Source organism: Heloderma suspectum, chromosome 2 (assembly GCF_057233095.1).
Source record: "Heloderma suspectum isolate Gila_16-S chromosome 2, 16-S_ref, whole genome shotgun sequence".
NCBI lineage: Eukaryota > Metazoa > Chordata > Lepidosauria > Squamata > Helodermatidae > Heloderma > Heloderma suspectum.
In genome coordinates, this window is record NC_139459.1 from 132,719,764 (window position 1) to 132,739,106 (window position 19,343).

At 41.2% G+C, this 19,343-nt stretch overlaps 2 protein-coding genes across 7 annotated transcripts in view; both read left to right on the plus strand.

Annotated features, from left to right (window-relative positions):
* LOC146352756 (pro-neuregulin-1, membrane-bound isoform-like) overlaps window positions 1-19,343 on the plus strand; it is a 273,614-nt gene that overhangs the window by 137,918 nt on the left and 116,353 nt on the right. For 2 of the 6 annotated variants that reach the window (XM_084834788.1, XM_084834790.1), the window contains exon 1: window positions 3,104-3,805. The exons of 3 other annotated variants lie outside the window; for them this stretch is intronic. In XM_084834788.1, coding sequence (XP_084690914.1) covers window positions 3,157-3,805 — 649 coding nt within the window. In that variant the 5' untranslated portion in view covers window positions 3,104-3,156. Of the gene's footprint in view, window positions 1-2,206; window positions 3,806-19,343 lie in introns of those variants that run through there. One more of the 6 variants, XM_084834789.1, reaches the window with a different exon arrangement.
* On the plus strand, window positions 2,623-2,787 carry LOC146352757 (uncharacterized). The gene has a single exon (XM_084834796.1). It carries the CDS (start codon window positions 2,623-2,625, stop codon window positions 2,785-2,787), a length of 165 nt encoding a protein of 54 aa, XP_084690922.1.

The following is a 19,343-nucleotide window of genomic DNA, read 5'->3' on the forward strand; positions in this document are numbered from 1 at the left end:
GTCAGAAATCTCTGGCAATCTATTGCAAACAATTCAAGAGATCTGCCAATAGACTCCCATCTATGTTCTGCCCACCCATGCTCTACATGGTTCAATTCCACCTTGACTTCTTTGCTACTTTGAAGGCTATTTGAATGACGTAACATTTATGTGTTTGGATCCCACCACCACCTTTAGTGGTTAGATTTGCTTAGATTGAACAGAAAATATTGTATTGTGTGGTTTTGTACTGGCTGATGTAGGAGTGGATGAATTACCAAAATTAATCAGATTCCTCCCCAGTGTCTCTTGACTGAAGCTTGTAGAGTCGCAGTAGTCTCAGTGATGCCAGAAAAGCTGATGCAGTGCTCATTCTCGAGCAGCTTCTCATTAAGGGTTTATAACACGTTCCATCAGTATATATTGACACATTGGACTGCAATATCTCCAAAGGAGCTCCTACTGTGCCAATTAATCTGCTTTATGCAAATGTTACTTACATTTCCACAACCATACTCAGACTTCTGTTTTGTGCAATAAGTACCCCAAACAGTTCAATAAAAAAGGGAGCTGCATTTTAATATTTCACTGAAATAGCATTAGTCAAAAATATTAGGGGGTGTTTACTGCCCTGGTATCTTCATTGCTTTTGGCTTTATATAGAGTGCATTTTATATAGAGTGCATTTTAAAAGCATTTGTTCTGAGTACTTGTTATAACTTAAAATAGGAAATATTGGTGCTCTTGAGGAATAATTACGTGTGGTCTAAAATATAGCGGGGTGGAGCTGCCTTCTGAAAATGGTGCCTCTGTGCAGGACTCACGTAACTGATTGCATGTAAAACAATAGACAAATGACATCTGTATCACAGAACACCTTCCCTTGCCACATAAGACCAGCAGCATATGTTGGTATGATTTTGTTCTGCTTTAGCAGTAAATGTTTAATGGCTTCAGTGTTTTTGACTAATGAAGAAATGATTATTCAGAATTCATATTTGACAGATTTCACAAATGTGCCATGTGCCAGGATCAGGGCCAGCTCCAGAGGGTGACAAGGTCAAGCATTTGCTAGAGTCCAAGAACAACAGTGCTGCCATTCTCACTTTGCAAGAATGTCAGAGGGAGTGTAGGAAAATTCTCAGTGTATATACCATACCCCTCCAGAGAGCCAACTGGGGATGCTCTGCTTGAGGGCCCCCCAAATCTTTATACCAACCTTAGCCAGAATATTCAGGCATTTTACATGCCAAACCTGCAGAGAGATGTGACTTTTGATTAAATTGCTTCTGCTTTTCCATTTCAGTTTGAGAAATCAGATTTCTAACTTTTTAGTACACATTGCTATGTTGCTTATTCATTAAATGTTAAAACTGTAAATTGCAAGGCCATGAATTATAAACTGGAAGTCATGATCTATCCATAAGAATTACTCAGTCCGTTGTAATTCTCACAGGTTGCAAGCCCATATTTAACCATTTTTCATTGGGAAAACAAATCTGAATTGTATTAGTCTGTTTGAGCAGTAATATTTGGTGTCTATTCAGATTTAAACTTCTTCTGCAGTCCATGTTATGAAACTGCTCTCTGAGATTTTATTTGATCGTGAAAGTATTTATTTTAGAGTAGATGCCATTTCACTCAGTTGAATTAGTAACTGTTTAGTAGCCACCTGCTGTATCTAGGAGCATAGAAAAAGTCAAAATCAAAATGAGCCTTAACATGATTCTCCTTAATTTTGACAATTTCAGGAAAAACTCAGTATTTTCGAAGCAAGATTACCTTTGTGATACAGGGTGTAGGTGTGTGCACAAGCGTGTGCATGCACGTGTGCAAGGTTTGTTCTTAAAGCTGATGCAGTGATAATATAGAATTACGTTAGAAATTTTCATTACAAAATAATAAATGAATAGTATGTCTGAAATGCAAGGTTTTCTAAAGTTGGATCTATTTTAGAATGCAACAACAACCATGTCCTTGAAATCATAATTGTGCTGTCCATCATGAATCCAACTGGCTAGTTGATGGTAAGGCAAACTTTATCTCTAGGTAGCAGGCAGAAAGCAACTGCAGCTGAAAGGCGTATGTCCCTAGGGAGGGATCGGATATCCGACAGTCTTAGCATCAGGTCCAGCCCATAAGGCTGCCACCTACAAGCTTCCCCGCCCTCATCCTCATTGCAGCTTTGTTAGATCGCTCTAATCGATTGGCATCCTTTCGTGACCACACAGTGAGAGGAAGAGAAAGAGAGAGTCTAACTGGTTCCTCCTTGCCTCCGTTTGATTTTTATGGCCTCTGTTCCATCTAATTGGATAAAATAGGAAGTCACTGGCAGTCCTGTGTTGCTGGGTGTGCTGATTTAACTCAGACCAGCCCTGCAGAGGGGTGGGGGTGGGGAGAGAGAAAGGAGAGCAGAGGGAATCTCTACATCATAACAGAGTGAAGGAAGAAAGGCATGAAGACACTAAAGGGAAAGAGTGCTAGGGAGGGAGAAAGAATAGGATGTAAGGATTGAGGACAGAGTTGCCATTCTCTTCTTTTCAAATCTCTCTAATGATATTGCTTGCAGTGATGCTCTGGGAGCAGGCACCTGCTGCTCTGTAATGATTCAGCCTCTTTCTGCCGGCTCTTTCACAAAACAGGATGCTGTTGCTACTGTCACTGCTGCTGCTGCCGCTACCGTTCTTACTGATTTGCCTTTTGCTTCTACTGCATGACAGCTGTGTTTTCCTCCATCTAAGCAGTCACCAGCCTCAGATGCTCAAGGTGAGAAGCCAGCCTTTCACTCTAGGCTGTTGGTTTACTTGAACAATTTTGTTTAGTATTTCAACTTCTTTTTTATTACCTCATTTTGTCTCCCTGAAGAACTGAGATGACTTGAAAGGAATTAAGGAATTATAAAGAGAATTAAAAAGTGAAGAAAGAGAAGGAGCTGAATCATTATGTGGGGCATCCTTTCTCCTTTTTGAGTATTTGGAAGGATTTTCTTCTTTGCCATTTCTCTCTATTTGGATCATGTTCAGACACTTCAGCTCTCTTTTTATCCCCATGCTGTGCCACTGTAAGATTTCTCTGCATCTGTTTTCTCCCTTCTGGTTTGCTTATTAATAATAATGAACTAGGATAGAGTTTTTAAGGCCTTCTAGAGGAGCTCATTTGAAATATATATGCTTAAATATGTCTGAAGCCACTCTGGAGAGTTTTCCCAAGCCCTCAACCCAGCTGAGCCCCACTGCATCACTTGAGGGGCTCCCTGCTGAAGAGGACATGCCAGAGACTGAAACGGAGGAAACAAGGGTGCAGGGAATAGCAGGCCTTGCTGCAACTTGCTGTGTGTGCCTGGAGGCAGAGCGACTGACAAGCTGCCTCAACTCTGAAAAGATCTGCATTGTCCCAATCTTGGCTTGCCTGATCAGCCTCTGCCTCTGCATTGCTGGCCTGAAGTGGGTGTTTGTGGACAAGATTTTTGAGTACGATTCTCCTACCCATCTCGACCCTGGTAGGATTGGACAAGATCCGATCACTTCAATGGAGCCTACTGCACTATCTGCTTGGGTGCCATCTATAGTGCATACATCATACTTCCCAGTACCCACCAATGAAGCTATGTTTGAGGTTACAGGGAAGCCTGATGGGCCCCTAGTAGTTACCTCTGAGGCGGCTCCTAAGCCATCTCCATCAAACAGTGTCTTAGATTATAATTTCTTACCATCCTCGGCACCCCCCTTACTTCCATCTAGCCTAGAACCTGAAGTGAAAGGACCCACAACAGCATCTCTGGCACAAGAAATTGAGACTATAATTCAATCAGCTCCACCAAAGCTAGGTAAGTGTAAAAGCATGTCCCCTATCTCCTGTGCCAGTATAAGAATTTGCATTCTGTCATACTTCTGCATACAACACTGGTGCAATCTATATTTATTAAGAGTAATATGAGTAGGATTGTGATGAGATGGTTTTGTTGATAATTGAACAGGAGTGGGTTAGCTCAGTTAGTAGCTTTAGCCTGTCTCTTTATTAAAGTTCAGAAAAAGGCATCTTGGAGAGGGCAGGGTTGCAAGTTACTTAATAGTATTCTAACAATAACAAGATTATGGTTAGCTTATTCACCTGATATGCTTGACAAACCATTTGACAGGTCATTTCAGTAATGAATTTTTATGTGAATGTTATACTGGTTTGTTTTTGATTTTGATTCCTTGCCCCAGCCTATAATTGACTTCTGCCTTCAATTTCACCTATTTCCCAAGTTGTGTGTGTTCTGTATTCCTGGCAAATTATGTTTCCCCCACCTCTCTCTCTCCCTCTCTCTCTCCCTCTCTCTCTCTCTCTCACACACACACACACACACACACACTTTGCCCCCTATAAGTTAGTGCAATTGGAAAGAAGTGCTGTTAATTTGGCAATAATTCTAGGCACTCATGCTTAGCACCTGGTACAAACCTGTACAGATATGAACTGCCATATTTAGTTGCAACTGTGTCTCCTCTGGCCAGATACCTCTTGACATTGTTTATAGCTATTCACTTTAGGGCTAAATGTAAGCAATAGGTTGCTGTGGTTTGACCCTGGAATCTTTTTCTGCCAGGGGCTCAGCCTTGAAATGTGTGATATAATGATGAAGATGAAGGAGCCCCTAAGCATGTGCACAGTGTGTTTCCCTTGTCCTTGAGTAATTACAACCAGGTCCCACATATCTGGGATCAGGAGACAGCATTTTCTACTTGGGAGGATGTAGTTTCCAGGAAAGTTTGAGCCCTTGAACTTTGCTTTTTAGAATTTTAATCCTTGGAGTAATAAATTAAATTAACAATTTTTTAAAAAATAAATTAACAAATTTTCCTTGGAGGGAAAATGTGTCAATTTATTTAGGAATATGAGCCTGCCCTTTCCCAAATGCTCAGGAATATCTCTTCAAATTCACTGAACTCTCCCCATCCTTTTCTGATTTAACTCTAAATTCCGCAGATTAGTCTAAATGGGCAGGTCTAAACTGTGGATTCTCATTCCCGTTCACTGCTCAAATAAGAAATCATACAAAATGTTACTATCTAATTGGGATATAAATCTCCTAAATAAATAAAATTTAACAAAGTGGCTTGATATAGGATACCAGGTATGAGTGAGCATCTAACTCTTATCAAAGTAGTCTTAACCTTCTGCTATTTAAAATGTTTACAAAAATAAAGTCCAGTGCTAGGGAATGAAACTGCCAACATTTACTGAAATGCAACTATTGAAACAATGCAGCTCGTGCTGTGAACAGGCAAAGGGGGTGTGTTTGGAGAGGGCAATGATTTTTAACAGAGACTGCAGTGGGAAACAGGGCAGGTTCCTTTGATTTGTTTACTCTCTTTTAGCAAGATTGCTAACCTTTATCCCCTCCTTCTAAACCCTTTCCTTTGACTAAGATATCTTACAGATGTTATTTCTGGAGGAGCACGTATTGGCCACATATCCATACATGGTAGATACATGTCAAATGGAACAAGATTTGCCTCATCATTGGTTATCCTGAGTTAGTAATTATGCCATTTTCAGACGGATCTTGTGCATGTTTACTCAGTAGGACTTTTCTGCCTAGTAAGTGTGCTTAAGTTTGCGGTCTTCATGTACCAGATGACTTGAACTGTGTAAATAAGAATTCTCAGTTGCTTTTCAGTGGAGCTACACCCATCTACAACAGCTGTAGAACTTGCCCAGTTATTATAATAGTTCAAATCTGAGTCTTACTGAGAAGGAATTCAAAAAGCACAGCCTCACAACTCCTTCAGGTATCTTCTGCCTTGAGAATTCATTACAGAAATATTGGATGAAGCACAACTTACCTTGAGTTGATTGTCAAATAACGGACTGATTGCTAGGCAAGTAGAGGTCAGGCTGATTGGTATGTCAAAGATTGGCTAGGTAACTGTCACGTCTTGAGATTACCTTAACCAGCTTTGTGCAAATGAGAGTGGGTATATTTTTTTATATTTTTAATTCCAGAAACAGTTCCTCATCTTCTCCTTTTTGTTTTAAAGTAGCATCTGGCAAAGTGCATATCATTTATGAAAAGTGGCTTCCCTTAGGAGCAAAAAATGACAAAGAGCTGTAAAAGCAAAACAAAACATGTACAGCATGCAAGATTCTGTAAGACAGGGAAGGATTTAACTCATTCAATATTTTGAAATTGGGACAAAAGGAGAGAGTGGGTTTCTAAAAATTAAAAAAGATGGCCTAACAGCAAATCATTATTTGCAGTCCTCTCAACTCACATTTGCAAAATAAGGGGGAGACACTGTTGGAGAACTGCAGCAATTATTATGTTGTGTTTTTTAAACCTGAGTTCCATACAGATATGTACAGAAAGGGAGAGGAACTTGTCATTGACTGTTTTTATTTGCACTGAGTAAGGACATTTACTTAAGCTGCAATCCTGTACACAACTACCTGGAAGTAAGTCCCTTTGAATTCAAGGAGGCTTATTTCTAAATAGACATGTATAAGATTGCAGTGTTTGACGCGGAACTGTGGCAAGTTTTGGAGCTATGAAAATCTTTATAGAATCAGCATGGAAAGGCAAAGCTGCAAGATAGTTGCCATAACACAGAGCGATAAAAAGAGAACTTAACTGGTGCACTGCTGTATTTTATGCAGTGCAAGTCATTGGGGAGGATAAAAACAATTCCAGTAGGTGGGTTGTGTGAGGTGGGTGGATACTTAAGTATGTACATATATATTCCTAGGAAGCATTTGAATCTTCATCCCACTATTTCTTAAGAAATAAGCTTTTGCAGTCATAGTTCATAGTTTGAGATTAACAGGTCAATTTTGGAACTGGACTTCTCATGAGTTGCAGAATCCCATTTTCTTTCTCTCCTTTCCATCCACCTCAGCATATTCTGTCTGGGGCTCTATCCTTCAAGGTCATAGTCTGACAAAGGCTAATTGATTCTTCTCTCTGCTGGAGTCTGGGAGAGAGGCAATCCTAGTAATTGTCTCCGCTGCATTAGTCTCAAGAACTTGTCTACCTTTTAGTACCATATACTTTGTATTTTATCAATATAGAAATAATCTCTTTTCTTGCCCATGCCTTCTCATTTTAAATTAAATGTAACCCTTATTCTGCTGAAATAGGAAAAAGCAATACAGCATTTTTATGCATTCATTGACATGCAGTATACGGTGGTATATAAATGTTGATAATAATATACATACAGATACACACATACACACACATTTTGACATTACCTGTAATCTCTCTGTAAAGATGTGTTGTTCTCCAGAATAATAATGCTCAGATGAAATTGTATTTTTTTCACAACCCTCCAAAAGCATCTCAATTACTATAATGGTTATGTTATTTCAATCATTTCTGTAATAGCCATTATGTATTACATTTTAAACATTTTTTTGCTGCTACTAGAGTTTTGAACCTTTTCAGCCTATTGAGCCTATTTGAATGTACCGTATTTTTTCATGAAGATAATTATCACTGGCTTCTGATGGCTAAACAAAATCTGGCTCTACCTACCATTCCCTACCTGGTTCCACCTGCCAGATCCCTACTCTTTGTTTCTTCACAGGCTGCACGGCTATCAAAATGTATGTGAGTAATGTTACACAGGCATGCTAAAAGATGATCAAAAACCTGGATCAGGTGCCTTCCTGTCCTTGAAAATCAGCAACAGCAGCCCTGCTTAAGAGTATCCTTGCTCCTTGATCAACAGAAGAACTTTTTAATTGGTGGTTCCAGTGCCATTTAACTGATTGTCAAGGAAAGCTTAGTTGAATCTAAGCTTACAGGGGGTTAAGAAGGAAATGTAATTTAGAGAGCTTCTTTAGCGACACACCTAGAACCTTCTGGAATAGCTGAGAAACACATTTAATAAAGCAAACATGCAGTTTACTGTGGAGATGAAAACGAAGTTAATTAGGATCATGAACAGAGCTTTAAAAGTAGCAAGTGTGCCACAAGTGTCTTGTTTTCATAGACAACTAACCAAGTAGGTGTGGAATGTAGCCGTATTGACTTTTCATTTATTCATTTAATCATTGTGTACAAGATGCACAAGAATGAGTAAATATATGGGGGGAGTAATAATGGATATATACAATATAATAATGGTAATATAATTACTTTTTCACTTTTGCATCCTCTTTTTCTAGTAAGGATTTCTTGATCAGTATACCAACTCTGATGTACAAGTTCTAATGGAATTTCCAGCTGTAAACTCATCTCCCTCTTTCCTTTTCCATTAGAAAAACAAGAATAAACATTTCCTTTTATTTTGTTGCTTTGGCTAGTTATCCATTGTGCTGTGTAGATTCTTTTTTCTTTCTTTTTTTTACGTTTATTCTTCAATTCAGCATCTCTTCTGGTTTGTTTTCTTTCAGTCAACGCTGCTGTTTTAGCTCACCTTTCTACAGAGCCAAAAGTCAGGCCCATACAAACTTGTGATCCACCAAGCACAACACAGCCTACCAGCCATGTAATGTGGCCTGCCAGTTTTCTCATGGCCCCAAGGCTTATTTTTGCAGACTCGGGCAACAAACAATGAAAAGCCAACATCACCTGAGTCCCAGGTGGGCTGCCATACATGACCCATGGACTTTGTTTAGTTTGCTGGGTCATATATTGACCCAGTTCTCATAATTGTGCTGTGGTTAACAAGCCACGGTGGCTTGTTAACCCTGCCACATGTGCCAGCCAGATTTCCCTAATTACCCTCACTGGTGCAGTTTGCCATGTCATTCAAACCCAGGCGGCATGGCTTGTTTGAGGGGACAGCAACCCTCAAATAACCCATGGGCTGTTGCTGGGTTATTTGAAGATGGCTGTCCCTCCCAAACAAGCCATGCTATGCAGGTTTGGATGACACAGTAAGCCGCGCCAGCGAGAGTAATTAGGGAGATCTGGCCAGTAAGCACAGCAGGGGAAACAAGACACCCTCATTGTGATCATGCAAACCAGCCCATTGTGCAGGCCTGGTTTTTTTAAAGGAGAATCTTGTTTCTTCATATGAATGAGCTTCAATGCAATGAGGGCCCCACCAGTAACTCCTCAGGAAAGCTTGAATTGCAAATAATGTTTTTTGCATCAGATAGTTAACGTGCTTCATATTTTCCTTCAGTAGCATAGTGGTAGATTTATTTCTTTTTCCAGGCCTTCTGGTACTTCATCACAGCTTTCTCATTTCATGTGCTTTTCTTTTACTTTTCATTTGTCATCTCTCTTTGCTTTCCTGGGCAGTACTTGTATGCTATTTGACAAGTGTGGTGGTCTTTATTTTTACTCTGTGGTAAGACTTGTTAGAATAGGGTTGTCAAGCTCCCCACCCAGTAGTTGCCCTGGGGCCACTTTCATTTTTTTTAACCAAAATGTCACCTAAACAGCCTGGGACAAGGTTATGCAAAGAACCACCTTTCTCCACATGACCTTGCCCAGCAAGTAAGATCTTTATTGGAGGTTTTTCTCCAGGTGCCCCCACCTCCTGAGTTGAATTGTGTGGGGGCTGGAAAGATGGCCTTTTCAGTGGTGGCACATTATGGAATTTCTTAAGTATGTGCACCTGGTGCCATCATTATTATCTTTTACCTACTAGACAAAGTACATCCTGTTCTCTCAAGCTTTTAATGGCATTTTATTTGCCTTTTAAGGTATTTGCTCCCCTTGCTTTTGTGTTTGGGTTTTTACTGATCATGCCATATACTTCTGTGTTTCGTTTTGCTTTATTGTTGCTGTTTTATTCTTTTATTGTACTTGATTGTTCACTGCCTTGAAACAAGGTAAAAAAGGCATATATAAGTCAGTCAATACACTTCTAAAAATACTGCTCACCATCCAGTTCCAATGTGCCATCCTTTCATCAGTATTATCACTGTCTCCAATTGCCAGCTCTCATATCTTGGGCCTGAGCAACTCCCTATAGCCCCAACTCCCATCTGAGCCCTTTTCCCATAAGCCATGGCTTGCCCTCCAACATCCTTACAACTATCTGTAAGGTAAGTCAGTATTATCTCCCATGTTGCAGATGGTAGGACTGAAGCTGAGAGAGTGATTTATCTAAGGCCGCAAGGTGAGTATATGGCAGAGATGAGATTCAAGCTATGGACTTCCTGATTTATAGCCAGTACACCAACACCTCTCTTCACTCCCCAGCCCTGCCATCCTAAATAATCCCTATATTCAAAGCCTCTTTTCCAAAGACCCTCCCCCAATTGCCTACTCTTCTCCTCTTGTACTGCTAATATTAGACAGAATGAAAGCTGATGCTAGGGCATGCAGCAGCAGCCATGGCTGAGTTAGCTAGCTCCTTTGCCCTATGGAAAACATCAGCTTCCTAGCCATGAAGATAGTTCAGTAATTTCTGTGGAGGACGGTAGGACTGCTGTGGCCACATTGAGAACCCCAAAGGGCTTCATAAGTTCTCTTTTTGATAGTCCTATCTCAGAATGTTAATACAGCACCTCTGATCCTGAATATATTAGTTCAGACATATATTCCACTAAGTTGAATAGGACTTGCAAGTAAGTATGCTTAGGAGATGTGATGTGCAGACTACCTTGAGACTGATTTGTAGCTGATCCATTAAAAACAAATTAAGTAGAGTGTCCAAAATTAATCCATTTTGTGAATAGATCTTACAAATCAGCAAGGCCTCTAAGCTTCAATGTACCCCCAGTGATTTAATCAGAATGCATAGCAGCTTTAAAATCTTCCTGAAGCCTATGCCCTTTTTCCCCTGGATAGAATCCTTACAGCCACCACAACTAGTTACAGGGGGTAGCAAAGATTCCCATCAAAGCCAGGTGGTTTACTTGATCATTATCAGGCATTTTCCCCACAATAGAAGCAAAACTAGGATATGCTTATCATGTTTTGGCTAGTGCCTATCCTGCAGGGAATTCTCAAGTGTCTTAGGCCTCTAGGGATCATTGCAGGCAGGCGTAGTTCCAGTGATGTCTGAGGTCTCCTGCAGTCTGTGCCTCTCGAAGTCTGGATGGGGTGGCAGTCAGTTGCAAGTGATGGAGCACATTATGTTGGCCGAGTTGATCTCCTGAGACTGAAAATTGAAAACGTAGAAATGAAAGCAGCCTTATATATCTGAATTCAAGGAGTGGTTAGCTATTTACTCACTCCCCCTCAACTTATCTTTCTGTCACCACCTATTTCCCTCCTTGTTCCTCTTAGCCTTTGCTTTTAGCTACATTTTCTCCATATCCCTGTTCTGATATGAAAACTAGAAGAAAACCAGAAGAGAGCTAGAATAGTCAGCCATTGTGATCACCTCTGTGCCTTTCTACTGTGCAGAGCAAATGGCAGAAACTTTCTATCTTATGAAATCCTCCAGAGTACAGTCCTAAGTCTGGAAGAAAGAAAGTCCTGTCATGCACGTATACACCCATACCCATACACACAATGTTATGGAGGTTGTTCATTGTTCTGTCTGTTCCTTAAACTTTTCCCCATTAGGGAGAGGCAGAGTTTATGATGTGCACACAAACCTCACTTGCTCCAAAGATGTAGTTTAGGCATAAAGTGAAAACAAGTCAGACTTGAACCTGCAAGAGTCAGGAAAGTTAATACGTGCCTTTAACCACATAATCAATGTATGAGACTTTTCTAAATGGAAAGGGTTCAGCGTATCTATACCCCATTTGAAAATTGCCATCCTGTCTTCTTAGGTCATATACGTGATTTTGATCAAGTTAATGTTAAATAACCAGGAGTGCATATGTGTTCGACAACAAGCTATTACGTTTCAGAAGTATCATAAATTGCTTATATAAGCACAGTGAAATAAATTAGTAATACTGCAGATTTTCCCTCTTGATTAACAGTTGGTAGCATAATACTGATGCCATTTTTAATAATAGAGCAATGGCTTATGCACCATGTTATTAACCCCACCTCCATATTATATTACCATTTAGCTAATCAGTGAGAATATCTACCCTCAGTTATCTGTTTTCATTGTTTTGGTGATGCCATATTTGTCTTTTGTGCCAATTTGTACTAAGCAGTTTTTCTTCAGTTTGCATGCAGTCATTATTCTTTTAGAACGAAAAAAGATATGAGTCTTTCCCAACAGCTGGCAATAAGGCAAGATGTTATCAAGAGTCTACGGTTCAAGTTGCTTTGTAGTTGTGCATTTGTTTTGCAGTATGCAGCTAGAAAGATATAAATGGAACCTTTTATGTTTTGATCATTTGCAGTCTTGCTAATGGAAATGCAATAGATTTTGCTGCAGAAACCTAACTCTGAATCAATATTGATGCAGTGAAGCAGCTGGTTCAGCAATGGTGCATCTGTATATATAGAACTCAGAACAGAACTATGCAGGTTCCTGGAGGCAATGGTCAATTTGAGGTAACAGGATACAACCATTTTGGAAAAGCAGGCCTCCTAGGAAGACCTCACTGATAGACCAGATGGTGGTGGGGCGAGAGCTGAGAAGTGACAGAGTTCTTCACTATCCATTAATCACTGAAGTCTTTGTTGAAAGACAATGCAAGGGATATCAAGATCCAGGACTAGCATAGCATCAGGAATTTTGACTATCAGGAATAGGACATCTGCTTGGGATATGATTCACTGGTGTAATTCCCTGTTGTCATCTCACATTAGTATCCTCCAGGCTGCAGTGGCTATGTTTTTACTCCCCATGGTGTTGCAAGGTAATTGCATATTTGTTGCCACTTCAGTTAGCTCTTGACTGCTGATGCATTCTAGAAGTTATCCTATGGAATATCTTAAATGGTTGAGTTTTGTGCCATTATAGAATAGAATGGTCTTTATGTTATGGGTGTGTGCATGCAGGTGTAATGCCTGCCAGTTTTCCACCTGGTTTGTAGTGCAGTGCTTTCTCCCTATGCACACCCAGGTCACATGTGATTTCTTATGCACAGTAAAAGAACCAAGTTCCATATGTGGGCTATTGTCAGAGTGTCTAAACCAGCCCTATGATGTGCTATCTTTATTTTCTCCAGTAATAATGTTCTTGTTCTTCATGGCTAATAGGAAGGGGATCTCCAGCTGGGCCCAGAAGGTTGCGAATTTATCCTTGAGAGAGGGAGTGGTACTAGCCTTTATAAAGGAAGTGGTAATTAGGCCACTCCTGAAGAAGTCTAACCTCCTGGATGCAAACGATGTTGACAATTATAGGCCAGTTGCCAAAATCCCTTTTTCTGGGCAAGAAGCTCACTCAGGTGGTTGCCCGCCAACTCTAAGCACTCTTGAATGAAACTTACTATCTAGATCCATTTCAGTCAGGCTTCAGGCGTGGTTTTGAAATGGAAACTGCCTTGGTCACCATATGGGATGACCTTTGCCAAGAGAAGGACAAAGGGAATACAACTCTGTTGACTCTCTTGGACCTCTCAGCAGCTTTTGATACCATTAACCATGATATCTTTTTGGATAGGCTATCTGGGTTGAGTGTTGGAGGTACTGTGTTGTGGTGGTTCTGCTTCTACTTGGATGGCTGATTCCAGAAGGTGATGTCTGGTAGATTATTGCTCTGTCCCTTGATAGTTATGCTGTGGGGTTCCACAGGGCTCTGTTTTATCCCCCATGTTCTCAACATCTACACGAAACTGCTGGGAGATGTTTTCCGGGGATGTGGACTGAGCTGTCATCAATTTGCTCTCTTTTTCATCAAATCCAGATGAGGTAGTGAGTGTTCTCAATCAATGCCTGGGTACAATTATGGACCGGATTTATGCCAATAAACTGAAACTCAATCCAGACAGTACATGTACTGTTAGTGGATGGTTCATCTGCTCAACTGAGGTCCAACCTGTCTGGAGGAGGGTGCATTCCACCTAAAGGATAAAGTTCATAGTCTGGGGGTGCTCTTGAATCCAGCATTGTCCATGGAGCCACTGGTGGCCTCAGCAGCATAGAACGCCTTTTATCAGCTTAGGCTAATATACCACCTGCAACCCTATTTGCATAGAGATACCTTAGCTACAATTCCCCATGCTCTGGTAACCTCTTGTTTGGATTACTGTAATGTATTATATGTGGGACTGCCTTTGAAAATAGTCCAGAAACTTCAGCTGGACCAAATTAGGGAAGTGGTATTGTTACCAGGGAGTGACCTATACAGTCATATCGCACCAGTGTTTCATGAGCTGTCTGGCTTCCCATCTGTTTCCAGGCCCAATCAAAAGTGCTGGTATTAACTTTTAAAGCCCTTAACAGCTTGGGGCTAGGTTACCTGAAAGATCATCACCTCCCATATATACCTGCCAGGACCCTAAGATCAACTTCAGAGGCCCTCTTCTGGGTACTCCCACCAAATAAGGTGGATGGCTACTAAGGAGAGGCTCTTTTCAGTAGTGGCATCCCAGTTGTGGACTGCTCTCCTTAAAGAAGCTCACCTGGTGCATACATTATGGTCTTTGGGGCATCAGGTGAAGAGTTTTTTACTCAAGCTTTTTAGTCATTCAGTTTTTTAAAACTATGTTCATTTTTTTTAATATCTTGCACTGCTGCTGGTTTTTACTTTGCTTTTTATTTTGGTTTTACTCTGTTGTTGTTTAAAACTTTTAAAAGGTTTATACATTATGTTTTCATATATGATTTTAAGTTTTATTTTGAGAACTGCCCAGAGAGCTTCAGCTACTGGGCAATATAAAAATGTAATAAATAAATAGCTAGCAGTAGCCATTGACTTCAATGGGAGAATTGCAAACAAGGATGCATTTGCTTTTTGCAAGGATGCAAAAATCTAGCGCTGTTACCACACTGATTAACCACCTTGCTGGAGTCACTCAGGCTTCTGTTGACTTACAATGGAGAAAGTAAATATAGGCCTTCATACTGATGATCATTCTGCTAGGCATTAACAGTTGTAGTTGTTCATAGAAGTTAACACTGGACCTGCAATGAATTCTGATCCTGGATATTTTACCATTGACAATTTATAACTTTTAAAAATAATATAATTGTTATTGTTATTGGTGTAGAAGGCATATTGATGTCCTGCTTGATTGCCTAGATTCTGTTCATCCTGATAATTGATGTCATCTTGTGATGTAGTCCTTGCAAAATGGTACCTTCTGTTGTGTTGTTGTTTATTCGGTCAGTCACTTCCGACTCTTCGTGACTTCATGGAGCAGCCCACGCCAGAGCTTCCTGTCGGCTGTTGCCACCCCCAGCTCCCCCAAGGTCGAGTCCGTCACCTCCAGAATATCATCCATCCATCTTGCCCTTGGTCGGCCCCTCTTCCTTTGGCCTTCCACTTTCCCTAGCATCAGCATCTTCTCCAGGGTCTCCTGTCTTCTCATGATGTGGCCAAAGTACTTCAGTTTTGCCTTTAATATCATTCCCTCAAGTGAGCAGTCTGGCTTTATTTCCTGGAGTATGGACTGGTTTGATCTTCTTGCAGTCCAAGGCACTCTCAGAATTTTCCTCCAGCACCACAGTTCAAAAGCATCTATTTTCCTTCGCTCAGCTTTCTTTATGGTCCAGCTCTCGCAGCCATAGGTTACTACGGGGAATACCATTGCTTGAACTATGCGGACCTTTGTTGTCAGTGTGATGTCTCTGCTCTTCACTATTTTATCAAAATTGTCATTGCTCTCCTCCCAAGAAGTAAACGTCTTCTGATTTCCTGGCTGCAGTCAGCATCTGCAGTAATCTTTGCGCCTAGAAAGACAAAGTCTGTCACTGCCTCCACGTTTTCTCCCTCTATTTGCCAGTTATCAATCAAGCTGGTTGCCATAATCTTGGTTTTTTTGAGGTTTAACTGCAACCCAACTTTTGCACTTTCTTCTTTCACCTTCATCATGAGGTTCCTCAGCTCCTCCTTGCTTTCAGCCATCAAAGTGGTATAATCTGCATATCGGAGATTGTTAATGTTTCTTCCAGCGATTTTAACTCCAGCCTTGGCTTCATCAAGCCCAGCACATCGCATGATGTGTTCTGCATACAGGTTGAATAGGTAGGGTGAGAGTATACAACCCTGCCGTACTCCTTTCCCAATCTTAAACCAGTCCGTTGTTCCCTGGTCTGTTCTTACTGTTGCTACTTGGTTGTTATACAGATTCCTCAGGAGGCAGACAAGATGACTTGGTATCCCCATACCACCAAGAACTTGCCACAATTTGTTATGATCCACACAGTCAAAGGCTTTAGAATAGTCAATACAACAGAAATAGATGTTTTTCTGAAACTCCCTGGCTTTCTCCATTATCCAGCGGATATTGGCAATTTGGTCTCTAGTTCCTCTGCCTTTTCTAAACCCAGCTTGTACATCTGGCAATTCTTGTTCCATGAATTGCTGGAGTCTACCTTGCAAGATCTTGAGCATTACCTTACTGGCATGTGAAATAAGTGCCACCGTTCGATAGTTTGAACATTCTTTGGTGCTTCCCTTTTTTGGTATGGGGATATAAGCTGATTTTTCCCAATCTGCTGGCCATTCTTGTGTTTTCCAAATTTGCTGGCATATGGCATGCATCACCTTGACAGCATAATCTTGCAAGATTTTAAACAGTTCAGCTGGGATACCGTCATCTCCTGCTGCCTTGTTATTAGCAATGCTTCTTAAGGCCCATTCAACTTCACTCTTCAGGATGTCTGGCTCTAACTTACTAACCACACCATCAAATCTATCCCCGATATTATTATCCTTCCTATACAGATCTTCTGTATATTCTTGCCACCTTTTCTTGATCTCTTCTGCTTCTGTTAGGTCCTTGCCATCTTTGTTTTTGATCATACCCATTTTTGCCTGGAATTTACCTCCGATGTTTCTGATTTTCTGGAAGAGGTCTCTTGTCCTTCCTATTCTATTATCTTCTTCCGCTTCTGCACATTGCTTGTTTAAAAATAATTCCTTATCTCTTTTGGCTAACCTCTGGAATTTTGCATTTAATTGGAATGCATATCTCCCCCTATCACTGTTGCCTTTTGCTTTCCTTCTTTCTTGGGCTACTTCCAGTGTCTCAGCAGACAGCCATCTTGCCTTCTTGATTTTCTTTTTCTTTGGGACGTTTTTTGTTGCCGCCTCCTGAACAATGAACCTTCTGTTGTACACAGATTATATTTCACTACCTTTCATTCTTTCTGATATTTTCCTCTTGTACTAGATGTATATTTTTCATATAGGACTGTATTCAAAATTCTTCACATTGGAACTTCATAGCATGTGGGGGGGTTTTAATAATGTGAAAGCAGAGTCCCCCCCCTTTTTTTGAGATAAAAGGAAATAACTGATGGCTCAGTAATCATGCTGTGCTCAGTACCATGTAGTATGCAAAGCAAATCTTATGTCTGATAAGTCTTTGCTTTAGAGTCACAGGAAGAAATCTGAATGTTACTCTTTTACCAGTCAATTAATTTATATGATCAGTCATATCAAAGGGGGATAGAAGACACCAGGTATATTCATATGTTTTTTAAGCACAAAATATTTAAATGGCTTAATTTTTCTAAGAATGAACTAGGACCAGATCTCTGCAGAGATGTCTATAGTTTTGTTGTTGTTGTTGTTGTTGTTTTTACAACTGCTAAGTAAAGCAGCTGAATTAATATTGGTAGTTGGATAGTGAGGAAATCTTCCTTAAATAGTCCCAGTGCTGTGTCCTGGCAAAGCAGAACCTATGGACAAGTCAGGAGGGTGCAAATCAGGTGAGCAGTCTGGGACAGAAGTGGGGGAGGACTGGCGAGAAACCAATAGGCAAGATAATGAAGACTAGGGTTCCTGAAAGCAAAGGGTGGTTAGTGATAGGACTCTCAGGACCTGGGACAGAGACCATGGAGCAGGCTCCTTGTTCCAATGCAAGCTCATTCTCAACTAGGTCTGGGCCGCTTTTTCTTCTCCACATTTGAGGAGTGGGGGAATGGGGGGAACACTCTCTGAAGATTGTCATCAAGTAGCGCTATTTCCAGGGGCATTCCTGGGGGGCAGGGAGATGACTGAATGCATGAAGGCAGCCATCTTTTTCTTTCAGAAACGTTCCTGGGAACTATGCTATGTCATCACATAACATTGTTCCCAGGGGATTTCAAGTCCCATTTGCAAAGCATGCAGCAGCCAGGCTACCAAGCATTGTGAAGGCGCTGGTTGGAGCAGTGGCCTAGCTAATTTTAGTGTAAAAGAAAGGGGGGAAACTTGATAAACCATTAATCACCTCAAAATGTGGCAACATTCATGCCCCTACAAAAGTTGCTGACATCTCTTACCCTCAGTGGTGATGAATGTCCAGCAAAAAAGGAGAAATACTGCCCCACCCTATTCTCAGCTGAGCCCTTTTATGCTCCCTAAGCCTGACCGGAGCTCTGCCTCGTTGGTGAGACATGCAGGCAGCACTGTAAAGGGATGGTTATCTGACTTTGAGCCAAGCGGTCCATCATCTCTCCATGAGCTCAGGCCAGGCATGGCGTAGTGGAGTGTGAGGCCCTTTGAGGTGAATATGCCTTTGATAGAACTGGGCTCAGGTGAGCCTCAGGGGCCTCAGGCTCGGTGATTATGTCAAGGCCGGTGCCTCCTCAATCAGCACCCATTGCCTCTCAGCCTCTGTGTCTGGGTAGCTGCTGGACTGGACTTTGGTCTCATGAAACCTAGCAGCTGAATTGCACTACAGCCTCAGAACTGGTGTGTGTGTGTGTGTGTGTGTGAGTGAGAGAGAGAGAGAGAGAGAGAGGCTTAGCACACATTAATGGGATCCTGGGTTATTCTCTTGCTCCAGTGTAGCTGAGCTTCAATCCCCATCTTTGTCCCCTCATTCCTTTAGCTCCTCTAGCCAGCTCTTTTCAGACCACGCTCATGCAAGCTCATAGCTTTCCAAACCATACCCATTCCCTGTTGTAGCAAACACACAGGATGGTCACACCTGTGCAGCTGCCATTACAGTGTCTCCAGGCCATTTGTTACTGTCTTCAGCCAGCCCACTTGCCTGGGACGCTATCTGCATTCTTGCTTCTATTGCCACTTCACAAATACCCAGAGTCTCCATCCGCTTCCACTCACCACAGACCTTCTGATATTTCTGGCAGAACCAATGACTATGTAACGTGGGCCTTATTACAACAGACTGGAGTTTAAATGCAACTTTTGTAGCTGGCATTGCTTGTTAAACTGAAGTATCACTTCTGCATTGAGTAAAAGTCACTAATAATGGCCTGGAAACAAAATGAGTAGTAAACATGGCGTTTAATATCATTACACACAACTGTATGTGTAGGAAATGGTTGCTAGACGTATACCAGTGTATCTCCTCCCGCTGCTGTAGCATCTAAGCACCCCTTTGTGCTGAAGATATTTATCCTTACAGTACTTCCTTTAGGCAGAAGCTAATAATGGATAACTAAGTTATTACCTCAAAACACATGACTTAATTAAGACCGCATGTTACAGTTTGAT

What these genes read in the sequence shown, in the direction of transcription:
- LOC146352757 (XM_084834796.1), top strand. Translation starts at nt 2,623, where the DNA reads ATGCTGTTGCTACTGTCACTGCTGCTGCTGCCGCTACCGTTCTTACTG.